Source organism: Macaca fascicularis, chromosome 6 (assembly GCF_037993035.2).
Source record: "Macaca fascicularis isolate 582-1 chromosome 6, T2T-MFA8v1.1".
Lineage (NCBI taxonomy): Eukaryota > Metazoa > Chordata > Mammalia > Primates > Cercopithecidae > Macaca > Macaca fascicularis.
Window position 1 is genome coordinate 163,323,579 of NC_088380.1, and position 14,280 is coordinate 163,337,858.

At 38.7% G+C, this 14,280-nt stretch overlaps 1 protein-coding gene across 3 annotated transcripts in view; it reads left to right on the forward strand.

Moving 5' to 3' along the window:
* Positions 1–14,280, forward strand: part of SGCD (sarcoglycan delta) — a 625,408-nt gene that overhangs the window by 393,451 nt on the left and 217,677 nt on the right. For all 3 annotated transcript variants that reach the window (XM_065547000.2, XM_005558374.5, XM_015452192.4), the window contains one exon: positions 1,295–1,396. In XM_065547000.2, coding sequence (XP_065403072.1) covers positions 1,295–1,396 — 102 coding nt within the window. The remainder of the gene's footprint in view (positions 1–1,294; positions 1,397–14,280) is intronic.

Consider the following 14,280-nt stretch of genomic DNA (forward strand, 5'->3'; position numbering starts at 1 on the left):
AGAAAAACTCAAATCAGCCACTGCTGACTTTGGAGATAGAAGTGAGGCCATGAACCCAGGAGCCAGAAAGTGCAAGGAAATTGATTCTCCCTTTAGAGCCTCCGGAAACGGACATAGCCCTTCTGACCCCTTGATTTTAGCCCATTGTGTCCTGGTCAGACTGCTAACACACAGAACTGTAAGATAATAAATCTGTGTTGTTTTAAGCCACCAAGTTGTATTATTTGTTAGTGTAACAATAGAAAACTAATATACCCCATTTCCTAGGATATATTCTTTCTAGAAAATTGCACCTGAGTCTGATTAAGCTTCTTGATGTAACTACCAATTTATAGGAAACATAACGAATAGAGGAACACATTATATGAAAGTATGGGAATGTTCAGCAAAATCTGAACTCTGGGTAATTCTATTTTTAAAATGACATTTATCAAATAAAGTATATGTGTATATATTTGTATATGTGTGGATGTATGAGAGAGAAAATGACTGGAAATTTTAGGAACTGATCTAGTATTTTATGTAGCAAACAATTGCTGTAGGGAACTTAATTCAAAAAAGCAAATTATAGAGAAAAAAAGTATTAGTGAAATTTGAACATTGACACTGGGTGTTTGATATTAAGGAATGATTGTTACTTCTCAAGTATGTGTGTGGTAATGGGATTATGGTTATATTTAAACAAAGAAGGGGAGCGTAGGTGGCCATAATAGATAATAATAGCCATAAATTGATAATTGTTGAAGATGAGTGATAGGTACATATGTGTTTGCTATCTGTTCTTTCTACTTTTGCATTCATTATTTCCATAACAAAATATTTTTAAAAAATATTAGCAACTAACTTGACTCTTTAAATGTTTGTGACTCAAACACACATGTCCAAAGTCTGGATTTAACCAACAAGCTGCCAGCTTGAAATATCTGTAGAGTTTTGGAAATAGGATCTTTTACTTTTCCTGGAGTATTATCCTTTTCTCTCCTCCTACTTACCTTCTCCCTCCATTCTTTCTGTGCTGCCTAGCAAAATTGCCCCCTGCCCCAATCTGTATATGTGGATGACTAGAGGGCATTCAAATTGCTTGGAATAGAATTTTCTCAGAAAGAGTGAAAAAGATAATATGCATAACTGCATTGAACAATACCTCCTAATATTTTACATGTTCTTTGAATACTCGTCCTCATTCCATGCCTTCAAAAAAAAATAGGCAATAACTTTCCATTTTTGACAGCCTGAGGTGTTTTGAAATTTTGGCTAATCGTATCTTCCTTGTTATCTCTGTGTTCTATTTCAGGATGGAATGGGAAACCTGAGGATCACAGAAAAAGGTCTAAAGCTAGAAGGAGACTCCGAATTCTTACAACCTCTCTACGCCAAAGAAATCCAGTCCCGACCAGTAAGTTTCTGCTGAGAGAAGAAGGTGTTATTGTTGTTCTAGAATCTGAATCTAGAGGAATTGACCGTGCTATCAGCTGGGTACAGAGGACTGGGATGGGGAGTAACGCTGGTAGTAAGATGAATTCGCTTTCACTTCTGAATCTTTGAGTATCATCACAGCAGTGGTAATGTAAGCTAGTGAGATGACCTCTCTGAGCCTCTTTCCACTCCTGGTGAATAGAAGGTAACAACCCCATGCTACCCAACTTTATAGATTGTGTCGCAAATAAGGCAAGACAGCAAATGTGGAAAAGCCATAAATAGTATACAAATGCATGATAATATTGCTGTTTATTTTATTCATCAAGTGCTTCAAAGCCATTTTTAGAAACACAGAACTAAAGAATTAGAATTTTGTTTTTCATTACGACTTTACACTATGTAGCCGGTGTTGGTTAGGATCAATTCAATATCAGGCTGAGTGCAGTGGCTCACACCTGTAATTCCAGCACTTTGGGAGGCCAAAGTGGGCAGATCACCTGAGATAGGAATTTGAGACCAGCCTGGACAACATAGTGAAACGTCGTCTTTACTAAAAATACAAAAATTTGCCAAGTATAGTGGTGAGCATCTGTAGTCTCAGCTACTGGGGAGGCTGAGGAAGGAGAATTGCTTGAACCCAGGAGGTGCAGGCTGCAGTGAGCCGAGATCACGCCACTGCACTCCAGCCGGGGCAACAGAGCAAGGCTCCATCTTAATAATAATAATAATAATAATAATAATAATAATAATAATTCAATATCAACAGCTACATTCTGAAATGATATTTAAATAATCACAACAGAGTGTGTACCCTGTTCTAGGCATATTGCTGTTTTGCATGCAGTCTCATTATCTAATTTAGTTCGCAGATTTGTCCACTGAGGTGGGGACTATTGCTGCCTCTATTTTGTAGATTAAACAACTGAGGCTTGGAGAAGTTTCATGTCAAAAGCTTCATACTTGTAGCAGGACAGAGATTTCAAGCCTTCTCTGTTAACCATTATTTCCTACATAAGCCTTTTCTTTCATTCCTTCTTTTCTTTCTTGTTGCTGTAGCAGTGATTCCTACATATATACCTTACCTTTATTAACCACTGTTATTCCAAATTGTGTGGGGTTCTTTTAGTGGTTTTGTTTTTCGGTTGGTTGGTTTCGTTTGTTTAGTTTTTATTTTTGTTTTTTAGTGGGGTGATAGAATTTGCTGCTGAAAAGGATTATTAATGCATTTGCTCTGCCTCGGATTGATCCCCCTTCACCTGCGAGCATAACGTGAAAGTTCCCCCAAAGCATTACCTGCATTGTGTGCATTGATTAGCATAATTATGGAAATTCAGCAACTTGGTGCAGTGGCTAATTTTATCTGAATGTTATCCAAAGTCTTGAATTGTATTAAACTAGTGCCACTACTAAATTTCAAATAGATTTACTTTCTTGTGTGCTTAGTAAAAGAGAGGGAGTCAGGATGTTAAAACCATCCAAAATAGCAAATGAATTTGGCCATCCAATGATTATTTATAAAATGTAACCGGAACCTATAGTACATTGTCTTGGGTACTTAAAGTACACAGAGTATTGTGAACATATTTACTGTCATTGAGAAACCTATACCCTAGAAGGAGTAATGAGGTGACCCTGTAACGTGGAGAGTCAGATGATAATTCTGCCTTGGACAGAATAGAGACAGTTTTAAGCATTTAAGAAATACCTGTTCTATGCATTGCTCTTAATTTATACCTTGTTTTCCCAACCTGGCAATTTGGTTAGTTGTCATAGACCTGTTTCTAGTTGAACTTTAGACAAATAGTCTTACCTGTATTAAACTTGTTTAACTCACTAGTTTAGTTTGGTCATTTCTCTCAATGGATGTTGGCGTACGTTTTCTGTAAAGGGCCAGAAAGTAAATATTTTAGTTTTATTTTAAACTTTTTTTTTTCTTTTTTACAGCTCTCAAAACTTAAACAGCATTCTTAGTTTGGGAGTCATACAAAAATAGGCCACAGGCTGTCATTCACCAACCCTTCTAATCTATATTAGGAATAATTCCATAAATATATAAATGCTGTTATTAGACTGGAAGTGGTAAAAGGTAGATTTTAAAACATAAGAAGAACAGCTGATATGTGTTGAGTAAAGCATTCTGAAATAAGTTTCCTTGGTAAAGAATTAGTCATGTCAAGATATTAGGAAATGTGTTTTAGAAGACTTGAAAACAGGGTACTGGGTGCATCTGTTGGGTCTGTATGCAGAAATTGCATGTCTAGCAAATGTGTTAGCCAGCCTCTCTGGAAATTGACAGACAACCGATCTCAACGGAGAGATACACCTGCTTGTAAGTTTAAAAAGTAATAATTACTTACTTTTACATTTAATTACTTACTTTAATACTGAAATATATGAGCTATATGCAGTGCTTTCAAATCACTGTTTAAAGAAAATAAAAAGCCCTCAAATTCACTATTTTCCATTGTTTTTAATAACTTTTTTCAAAAATAGTGAAGTTTTATAGCCTTGTATGTTTCTAATAACAAAAGAAATATCTTCTAACGGAAGGAAAGAAGACACACAGATATGCAAACATAATAAAATCCATAAGTCATGTGAGCTCTACCTGAAACCTGTGCCCAAATTCACTCGCCCTTCTGCATCACACACCACACCTTAGGCCAAGCCACCATCCATTCTCACTTGCACTATTGCAACAGTCTCTTCACTGCCTGCTGCCTTACGCTTTTAGCCTCATTATACAAATTGTTGCCAAAGTAGTCTTCAAAATGTCAAATCGCTCCACCTCTTCGCAAAGGATTTCCCATTGATTTCCTGCTGCATCTGGAATAAAATCTAAAGTCCTCACTAAGGCCTATAAAATGTATCATTAGACGTTTTCATTGAGGGCTCCTCTGGTCATCTTTGTGCCAGCTCAGATGTCGCCTGTTTAGAAAGATTTCCTTCACCCAGTCAGTCCATTTAGCACAGTAGCCGTATATAAATAGCACATTGGTTTTTATTCCTTATAACTGTCATTCTTTCACATTCTCATCATGTTTATATGTTTGGAAGAGCAGGAGATTGGCTGGATTGGCCCCACTACATTCCTCAGATCTCTTGCTGTACCTAGCACACAGTATATGCCCAGTAGATGTTTGAGAAACTGAACCAGTGAATCACTGAAAATGAAAGTGTCTCTGAAATCTATTCTGCAGAGGCAAGCACTCTCAACAATTTACTGTTTTGGCCGGGTGCGGTGGCTCACACCTGTAATCCCAACACTTTGGAAAGCAGAGGCAGGTGGATCAAGAGGTCATGAGTTTGAGACCAACCTGACCAAGATGGTGAAACCCATTTCTACTAAAAATACAAAAATTAGCCAGGTACGGAGGTGGGCGGCTCTAATCTCAGCTACTCCGGAGACTGAGGCAAGAGAATCACTTGAACCCAGGAGGTGGAGGTTGCAGTGAGCTGAGATCCCTCCACTGCACTCTAGCCTGGGTGACAGAATGAGACTCTGTCTCGGAAAAAAAAAAAAAAAAAAAAAAAAAAAAATTGACTGTTGTATCAAACATTTTCCATGCATATGTATTTTTTAACGAAACCATACCTTGAATACTATTCTGTACTGATGCAATGATGGTCTCATAAGATTATAACACCATAACATGATTTGTATTTTTACTGTACTTTTTCTATGTTTAGATAGATACTTCCCTCTGTGTTCCAATTGCCTACAATATTCAGTGCAGGAACATGCCATACAGGTTTGTAGCCTAGGAGGAATAGGCTATGCCATACAGCCTAGGTGTGTAGTAGAGTACACCATCTAGGTTTGTGTAAGGACACTCTATGATGTTCACACAATGGCAAAATCACCTAATGACATGTTTCTCATAATGTATCCTCATCAAGTAATGATGCCTATATTGTTTATTTTGTATATCTTACATTTAAAATTTTAACAGCTTTCCTGAAGTACACTTCTGATAAGTTACAATCTGATAAATTCTAAAATATGTCTGTTCACATGAAACCACCACAACCAAGATAACGAATGTATCCATCACCCCTGAGAATTTCTCCTTGCTCCATTTTAATCCCCCCATCCTGTTGCATCCCTCCGACTTCCCCACCCATGTTCATTTCCTAGAACTTTATATAAATGGAATCATATAGTAAGAGTATCTAAATAATGTTAATAATAAGTTGTCAGTTTATAAAGACCTTTTTTTTTTTTTTTTTTTTTTTTTTTTGAGACGGAGTCTCGCTCTGTCACCCAGGCTGGAGTGCAGTGGCCGGATCTCAGCTCACTGCAAGCTCCGCCTCCCGGGTTCACGCCATTCTCCTGCCTCAGCCTCCCGAGTAGCTGGGACTACAGGTGCCTGCCACCTCGCCCGGCTATGTTTTTGTATTTTTAGTAGAGACGGGGTTTCACTGTGTTAGCCAGGATGGTCTCGATCTCCTGACCTCGTGATCCGCCCGTCTCGGCCTCCCAAAGTGCTGGGATTACAGGCTTGAGCCACCGCGCCCGGCCATAAAGACCTTTTTTAAAACCATCTATTTAATGTCTAACTTAAGAATATGATTTTTTTGTTTGTTTGTTTGTTTTTGCCTGCAATGGGGCTATGTCTTGATTTTCTGGGGAGAGATATTAGAAGTGGTCTGCTTCATAAACATTTAATATTTCCCTTCTGGATAACATCAAAGCACAGAGAACGGAATACAGAATAACATATTAGGCATGGCACGAAGGAAGAATTAGTATTTCTTTGATATGTCCACAAAAACTGAAATCAAGTATGTTGGCATGAAAAGGTGAAAGAAAAAGATTTCTAATATGATAATTTAGTCCACAGGGCTTGTTTCTCCTTAAGCACAAAGGTTATTGCAAGCTGAAAGAAACTGAGGTTCTGGTATTAAGGAAGGTGGGAGGAATGAGTGGTTAGCAGGCAACCAATCGGATCTGCCATGTTTACTGAGTCCTAACCTCACATGATGCTCATGAACCTCACATGTAGTTTTTAGCACCTTTCCATTCACTCCTTTGTTATCTTCAGCTTACTGATTGTTTTCTGATGTATCTGACTATTGTCTGTAGACTACCCCTGGGAGACTCTCATCTGCATAATTATCTGCAGTGTCATTTCTATGTATATCACAGCTGCCTCCATTTTATGGGGTATCACCTTCTGCTTTTCCTATTGAAAAGAGATCAGTGTCCAGTTGAACAAGATTAGTCAACTACTCAAAGTGTGGACAACTAATGAAGCAACACTTGACTTTATTGTGGTTTTATGTTTCGCTGATCTGAGAGGAGCTGAGATTAGTTAAGCAATTCACACAGTGTTCAGCATTGTATCTGATTTCATTACTGAAGGTTGCAACCCTAGTAAAGTCACTACAAATTGATTAGTGTGATAGCAATCACTTAGGAAGATAAATTAATGAGAAATGTTCATCTTTATAAAGATTTCCATCTGGGAGTTGAATGAAAGCCTTAGGACATTCTAACTTTCAGCCACATGGATGTACAGCTTCTAAGTGGTAAAGTATCATGCTGTCCAGAAAATAGATTGAGAAGGGCACATGCTAAATTAAGTATTCAATCATGACATCCAAAGACAACATATCTTAGAAATACCACTTGAATGCATTAGCACAGAAGTTTGTGAAGTTAAGGGATTTAATGCTATACAACTCTATATTTGAATGCTATTTTAATGTGATTGGATATCTTTTTGATTGCTAAGTATAACTGCAAGTTTTTGACAGGAACTACTAGTGGATAGAACGAATTAATGGGTACTAAGGAAACCTTTATTACTACTTTGTGAGTAAAGGTCTCCTTAGTATTCATTCATTCTTAGACAAAGTTGTATATCACTACTTCAAAGAGGCTTTTTACCTCGCATCTTATGGCAATAGGATTAGATGATGCTTTTGCATAACTTAATGTGAACTAGCAAAGGAAAGGAAAATAGCATTTATTAAGCACCTATTATTGTTCCACACCTACAGCAATAGGAAAGTCGTATCATGAATTTGAGAGTGGGTATAGGGCTCCTAGCCCATTGCTGTATTGAATTTAGAAGTTCAGGAGAGGAGAGGGTGGAAAGAAAATTTGAATGGATCAGAAAAACTAATTTACATTAGGAGAATAAAGTGGAAAATTATTATGTAAATATTGTTATGTAAAAAATTATCATGTAAATATATGTTTTTTAAAATATCCAGTAAAAAATCTTGGCTATGCCTATCTTAAGATATTCTCATGTATGAAAACCAGCACATAGAATTATAAAGTCATATATAAATAAGGATTTTAGAAGTTGCTTATACCAAGAGGCAGTATAACAACATGGATTTGAGCATGTGCTGTCTTGTTGGACTTGGGTGGCAACTAATGCTGCCATTTGCTCAGTGAATAATCTTCGAACAATTGTTAACCTTGCAAATGCTTGTTTTCTTACCTGCACAGCTGAGATATTAACACTTGGTTGTAAATAAGCAAGATAATGTTTGTTAACTGTTAATACAGAACTTGACGTAAAGTGAGTGTCCAGAAATGGTAGCCGCTACCTTCATCCCCTTCTGACAATGATGATAATGATGATGATTTTCACATCATCATACAGTCCAAATTTCACCTGATGTTTGGATTTCCTCTGAACCAAATGGTCTTGCAACCTCTGCTTGAATATCTTCTTAATGACAGACTTACTACTCTCAAAGAAAACCCATTTTATATTCAGTAGCTTTTAGTTTTAAAATTTTCCTTTGTTGAGTTACCTTCTTCTAAAATTTTACTTTTCTCTCATTCTTCTTAAACATTTTTGCTGGGTCTAGCATTCTTGGCCCAGTCTTTCTGGGGAAAAAAAAAAAAAAGCTTGATGATATATTTCAAGTACCTTAAAAATGTTTATGCACTCTGATTCAGTAATGACATTTTCACTCATTTTATAACATAACAAAAGCAAAATAAAATATTTAAAGATTAAAACACACATGGAGGGGCCAAGATGGTTGATTAGAAGTAGTTGCGGTTGGCCGCTCTCACCGAAAAGAATGAAGATGGCGTGTGAATCCTGCATCTTCAGCTGAGGTATCCAGGCTCTCTCACTGGGACTGACTAGGTGTTGGTGTGACCCACAGAGAGTGAGGATAAGCAGGGTGGAGTGACGGCCCACCCGGGAGCCGCATGTGCAATCGGGAGTTCCCACCCCCAGCCAAAGGAGCGGTGAGCGATTGTGCTGCCCAGCCCGGGAAACCAAGCTTTTCCCACATATCTGTGTAACCCATGGATCAGGAGATACCCTTGTGAGCCCACGCCACCAGGGTCTTGGGACCCAAGAGCACAGCTGTGCAGACTCTCAGCAGCTGCACCAGTTGTGGCCAGCAGCAGCATGCCGGAGGCTGCCAGAGATGACCAAGTTCCAGAGGGGAGGGGTGGCTGCCATCACTGTGCCCCAGTCGTTTTCCCCTGCTGGTGCCCTGGAGACTAGGTGGTTTGGATGTGAAAGAATTCCCCACAGTGCAATGCAGCAGCTGTAGCAGGTTGTGGCCAGACTGTTTCTGTAGGTGGGACCTGGATCCATCCCTCCTCACCAGGCAGGGCCTCCCTGAGGGAATTTCAGCAACTGCAGCCAAAGATTTACAGACAGAACTCTAATTGACCTGGGATGGACCCCCAGGGGGAGAAGCGGCTATGGTCTCCAGGCTCAGTAGAGTTAGTCTACTGGCTCTGAGGAGGCCAGGCAGTCCAGACAAGGGAATTCCCCTGAGCACAGAACACCCACTCTGCCAAGGGGCAGCCAGAGTGCTTCATTAAGCGAGTGGCTGATCCCATGCCTCCTGACTAGGTGAGGCCCCCCCCTTCACCAACCCCGCAATAGGGGTTGCCAGATATTTTATGCTGGAGCATTTCAGCCAGCATCAGGTCACTACGCCTCTGGGACAGAGTTCCCAGAGGAAGGAGCAGGCAGCCATCTTTGCTGTTCTGTGGACTCCACTGGTGACACCTCCAGGTGCAGGAGGGACCCAGGAGAATAGGGTCTGGAGTGGACCCCAGCAAACTGCAGCAGCTGTACAGAAGAGGGGCCTGACTGTTAAAAGCAAACAGAAAGCAGCAACAACAATATCAACAAAAAAAATACCCACAAAACCCTATCCAAAGGTCAGCAACCTCAAAGACCAAAGGTAGATAAGCTCACAAAGATGAGGAAGAATCAATGTAAAAAACTGAAAACTCAAAAAGCCAGAGTGCCTCATCTCCTCCAAATGATTGCAGCACCTTTCCAGTAAGGGTATAGGACTGGGCTGAGGCTGAGATGAATGAACTGACTAAGCAGGCTTCAGAAGGTGGGTAATAATGGGCTGGATGAGGTGGCTCTCGCCTGTAATCCTAGCACTTTGCGAGGCCGAGGTGCATGGATCACCTGAGGTCAGGAGTTCAAGACCATCCTGGCCAACATGGCGAAACCCCACCTCTACTACAAATACAAAAATTAGCCAGGCTTGGTGGCATGTGCCAGTAGTCCCAGCTACTTGGGAGGCTGAGGAAGGAGAATGGCACGAACCCGGGTGGTGGAGCTTGCAGTGAGCAAAGATTGTGCCAGTGCACTCCAGTCTGGGCAACAGAGTAAGACTCTCTCAAAAAAAAAAAAAAAAGAATTAAGACCACACATCTACAACCATCTGATCTTCAACAAACCTGACAAAGACAAGCAATGGGGAAAGTATTCCCTATTTAAGAAATGATGCTGGGAGAACTGGCTAGCCATACGCAGAAAATTGAAACTGGACCCCTTCCTTACACCATATACATGAATCAACTCAAGGTGGATTAAAGACTTAAATGTAAAACCCCAAATCACAAAAACTCTGGAAGAAAATCTAGGCAGTACCATTCAGGACATAGGCATGGGCAAATATTTCATAATGAAAATGCCAACAGTAACTGCAACAAAAGCAAAAATTGACCAATGGATCTAGTTAAACTAAAGAGCTTCTGCACAGCAAAAGAAACTATCATCACAGCAAACAGACAACCTACTGAATGGGAGAAAATTTTTGCAATCTATCCTTCTGAGAAAGGTCTAATATTCAGAGTCGACAAGGAACTTAAACAAATTTACAAGAAAAAAACAACTGCATTATAAAGTGGGCAACGGAAATGAACAGACAGTTCTCAAAAGAAGGCATACACATCACCAACAAAAGTTTTTAAAAAAGCTCAGTATCACTGATCATTAGATAAATACAAATCAAATCCACAATGAGATACCACCTCATGTCAGTCAAAATGGCTATTACTAAAAGTCAAGAAACCACAGATGCTAGTGAGGCTGTGGAGAAATAGGAATGCTTTTACATTGTTGGTGGGAATATAAATTAGTTTAACCATTGTGAAAGACAGTGTGGTGATTCCTCAAAGACCTGGAACTAAAAATATCATTTGTCCCAGCAATCCCATTACTGGGTATATACCCAAAGGAATATAGATGATTCTATTATAAAGATACATACTTGTGTATGTTCATTGCAGCACTATTTGCAATAGCAAAGACATGGAATCAACCCAAATGCCCATCAGTGATAGACTGGATAAAGAAAATGTGGTACCTCACGTATGTTTATTGCAGCACTATTCACAATAGCAAAGACTTGGAATCAACCCAAATGTCCATCAATGATAGACTGGATTAAGAAAATGTGGCACATATACACCATGGAAGACTATGTAGTCATAAAAATGGATGAGTTCATGTCCTTTGCAGGGACATAGACGAAGCTGGAAACCATCATTCTCAGCAAATTATCACAAGGACAGAAAACCAAACATCACATGTTCTCACTCATAGGTGGGAAATGAACAGTGAGAACACTTGGATACAGAGCAGGGAACATCACACACCGGGGCCTGTCGGGGGTGGGGGGCTGGGGGTGGGATAGCATTAGGAGAAATACCTAATGTAAATGATGAGTGATGGGTGCAGCAACATGGCACATGTATACCTATGTAACAAATCTGCACATTGTGCACATGTACCCTAGAACTTAAAGTATAATAGTAAAAAAGATACAAAAAAGAAAATGTGGTACATATACACCATGAAATACTATGCAGCCATGAAAAGGAATGAGATCATGTCCTTTGCAGGGCCATAGATGGAGCTGGAAGCAATTATCCTCAGCAAACTAACACAGGAACAGAAAATCAAACACCGCATGTTCTCACTTAAAAGTGGGAGCTGAACAATGAGAACACACGGACACAGGGAGGGGAACAACACAAACCCGGGCCTGTTGGTGGGGAGTTGGAGGGGGAGCATCAGGAAAAATAGTTAATGCATGCTTGGCTTTAAACCTAGGTGATGGGTTGATAGGTACAGCCAACAACCATGGCACACATTTACCTATGTAACAAACTTGTACATCCTGTACATGTACCCCAGAACTTAAAAAAAAGACAGCCCTATCCCCCGCCTACACACACACACATCAGTGCCATACAAAAGCCTGTGTAAATGTTGGTTCTTATTAAAGTCTAAATTCTACATATAGAATGGGGCATGACGGTATCCAAATGTGTCAGTATTTATCAAATTTGAGAAATATCTGTATACTTTTTGAAACCCTAAGTCAGTCATCCTCAAAATGAATTGTTATTTTTGGATCAATCATTTCTTTATTTAATGAAGAGTGAGATTTTTAAAAATCCATTTTGATTTTAACATGATGTCAATTGAGATTTATGCCATCATCCCTAATTACCAAGATATATCTAGGCTGAACGTTAAAAAGCACCTAATAATTTAATTAGACCAGTTACTTCATTTACTGGTTGGGGCACTAAGGCTCAGAAAGAAAGCAGGATTTACCAAATTATACCCAGCTAAATTTAGAACTAAAATCCAGAATGGCAGTATTCTTCCCTGTGACCAACCTGATTGTTAAGTGGTAATTTTTTCATGATACCATGTTTAGTGTGATAAGTGGTTACACATGGCAATTTACCTGTCATGAGGAATGACTTTGACTGAAATGTATGTTTGAACTCATGAGAAGATTCACAAGCACTATGAGAAGGAAACTGGAAACAACAGTGGATAATGCAACAGAACTGAGCTTAATTACAGATGATCTAATCACTGGGATGATATATTTCTCATAAGAGTTAAGTGAAATAATTTTAGTGACCTGCCTTAGACAGTATTAAGTGAGGTTATGACAGAAGTTATAAACTGAATCCAGGTCACAGATGTAGTCTATTTGCCTCACACATTATGTTTCTTTTACTATTAATATGTGTGCTTCTACTATTTAAAAATCTGAGAATTTCACATTTTTAAAAAATCTACATTTTCTGATTTTTATGAAGGAGCAAAAATATGGTAGAGTGGTTTGATATTCTTACAGGGTAGAGTTCGGGGGCAGCCTTACATTTTGTAAACTTCATACTTTATATGAGACATTTGTTCTTCAGTTTGGCACAGTCTCACCAGTCACTACTGTGTCACACCCAGTTGCTTAACTCATTTATACTACAGACCTCTGAAGTACCTTGCAGGTGCAGTCCCTGGTTTATGGAGTTGTGAATGTACAATACCTTTTTACTTGATGTCCTCAGTAGATTCTTAGAAACTGCAACTTTAAGTAGAACAGCATATATTAGGTCCTTGGGAGACATTGTTTTGTGCAGAGTCATTTTGTTATAACATTGGTGAGAAAAAAAATGCTTTTGTTGCATGTTATTTCACTTAAAGTGGCAGTTTCCAAGAATCTATGGATATATATCATCATCATACAGGAGTTAAGAAACTAGGTTGATTTCATAGGATTAATATTCACTCCTAGTTTAACATTCCTTACTTCTTGTTTCTCTCTCTTGTGACCCAATTTCTCCTAGTGCTGTCGCTTGGGGGTTCCCCTACTGCTTTATTGAAGTATAATTGACAGGCAAAAATTGTATATATTTAAGGTGTACAAACTTAATGACGTTTAAATATACATCATGAAATGACTAACATAATCAAGCTAATTAACATATTCATCACCTCACATAACTACCTTATTTCATGCATGTGGTGAGAGTACCTAAGGTCTACTTTCTTAACAAATTTCAGGTATATAATACATGATTATTAACTATAGTCACCATGTTGTATATTAGGTCTCCAGAATTTATTCATGTTATAAATGAAAATGTGTACTCTTTGATGAACATCTTATTTCACCTACCCCACTCCCACCCTCACTAACAACCCTTCTACTCATTGTTTCTGTGTTTGACTTTTTAAAATTCTACATAAAAGTGAGATTATGCAGTATTTACCTTTCTGTGACTGGCTGATTTCACTTAGCTTAATGTTCTCCGGGTTCATCCATGTTGTTAAAAATGACAAGATTTCCTCTTTTAAGGCTAAACAGTATTCCATCGTGTATATATACCATATTTGCTCATTCATCTGTCAGTTGACTCTTAGATTGAATTCATATCTTGTCTATTGTGAATAATGCTACAGGGAACATGGGGATGCAGATACCTCTCTGAGATAATGATTTTCATTCTGTTGGATATATACCCAGAAGTGGGATGACTGTATCCTATGGTAGTTCTATTTTAATTTTTTGGGGGAAAGGTCCTTGCAGTTTTCCATAATGGCTATACCAATTTACATTTCAACCAACAATACATAAAGGTCCTCTTTTCTCTACATCCTTGCCAACATTTGTTATCTTTCATCTTTTTGACAACAGCCATTCTAAAAAGGGTGAGGTCATAACCAATTGTGGTTTTGATTTGCATTTCGCTGATGATTAGTGCTGTTGAATACCTTTTCATATACCTCTTGGTTAGTTGTATGCCTTCTT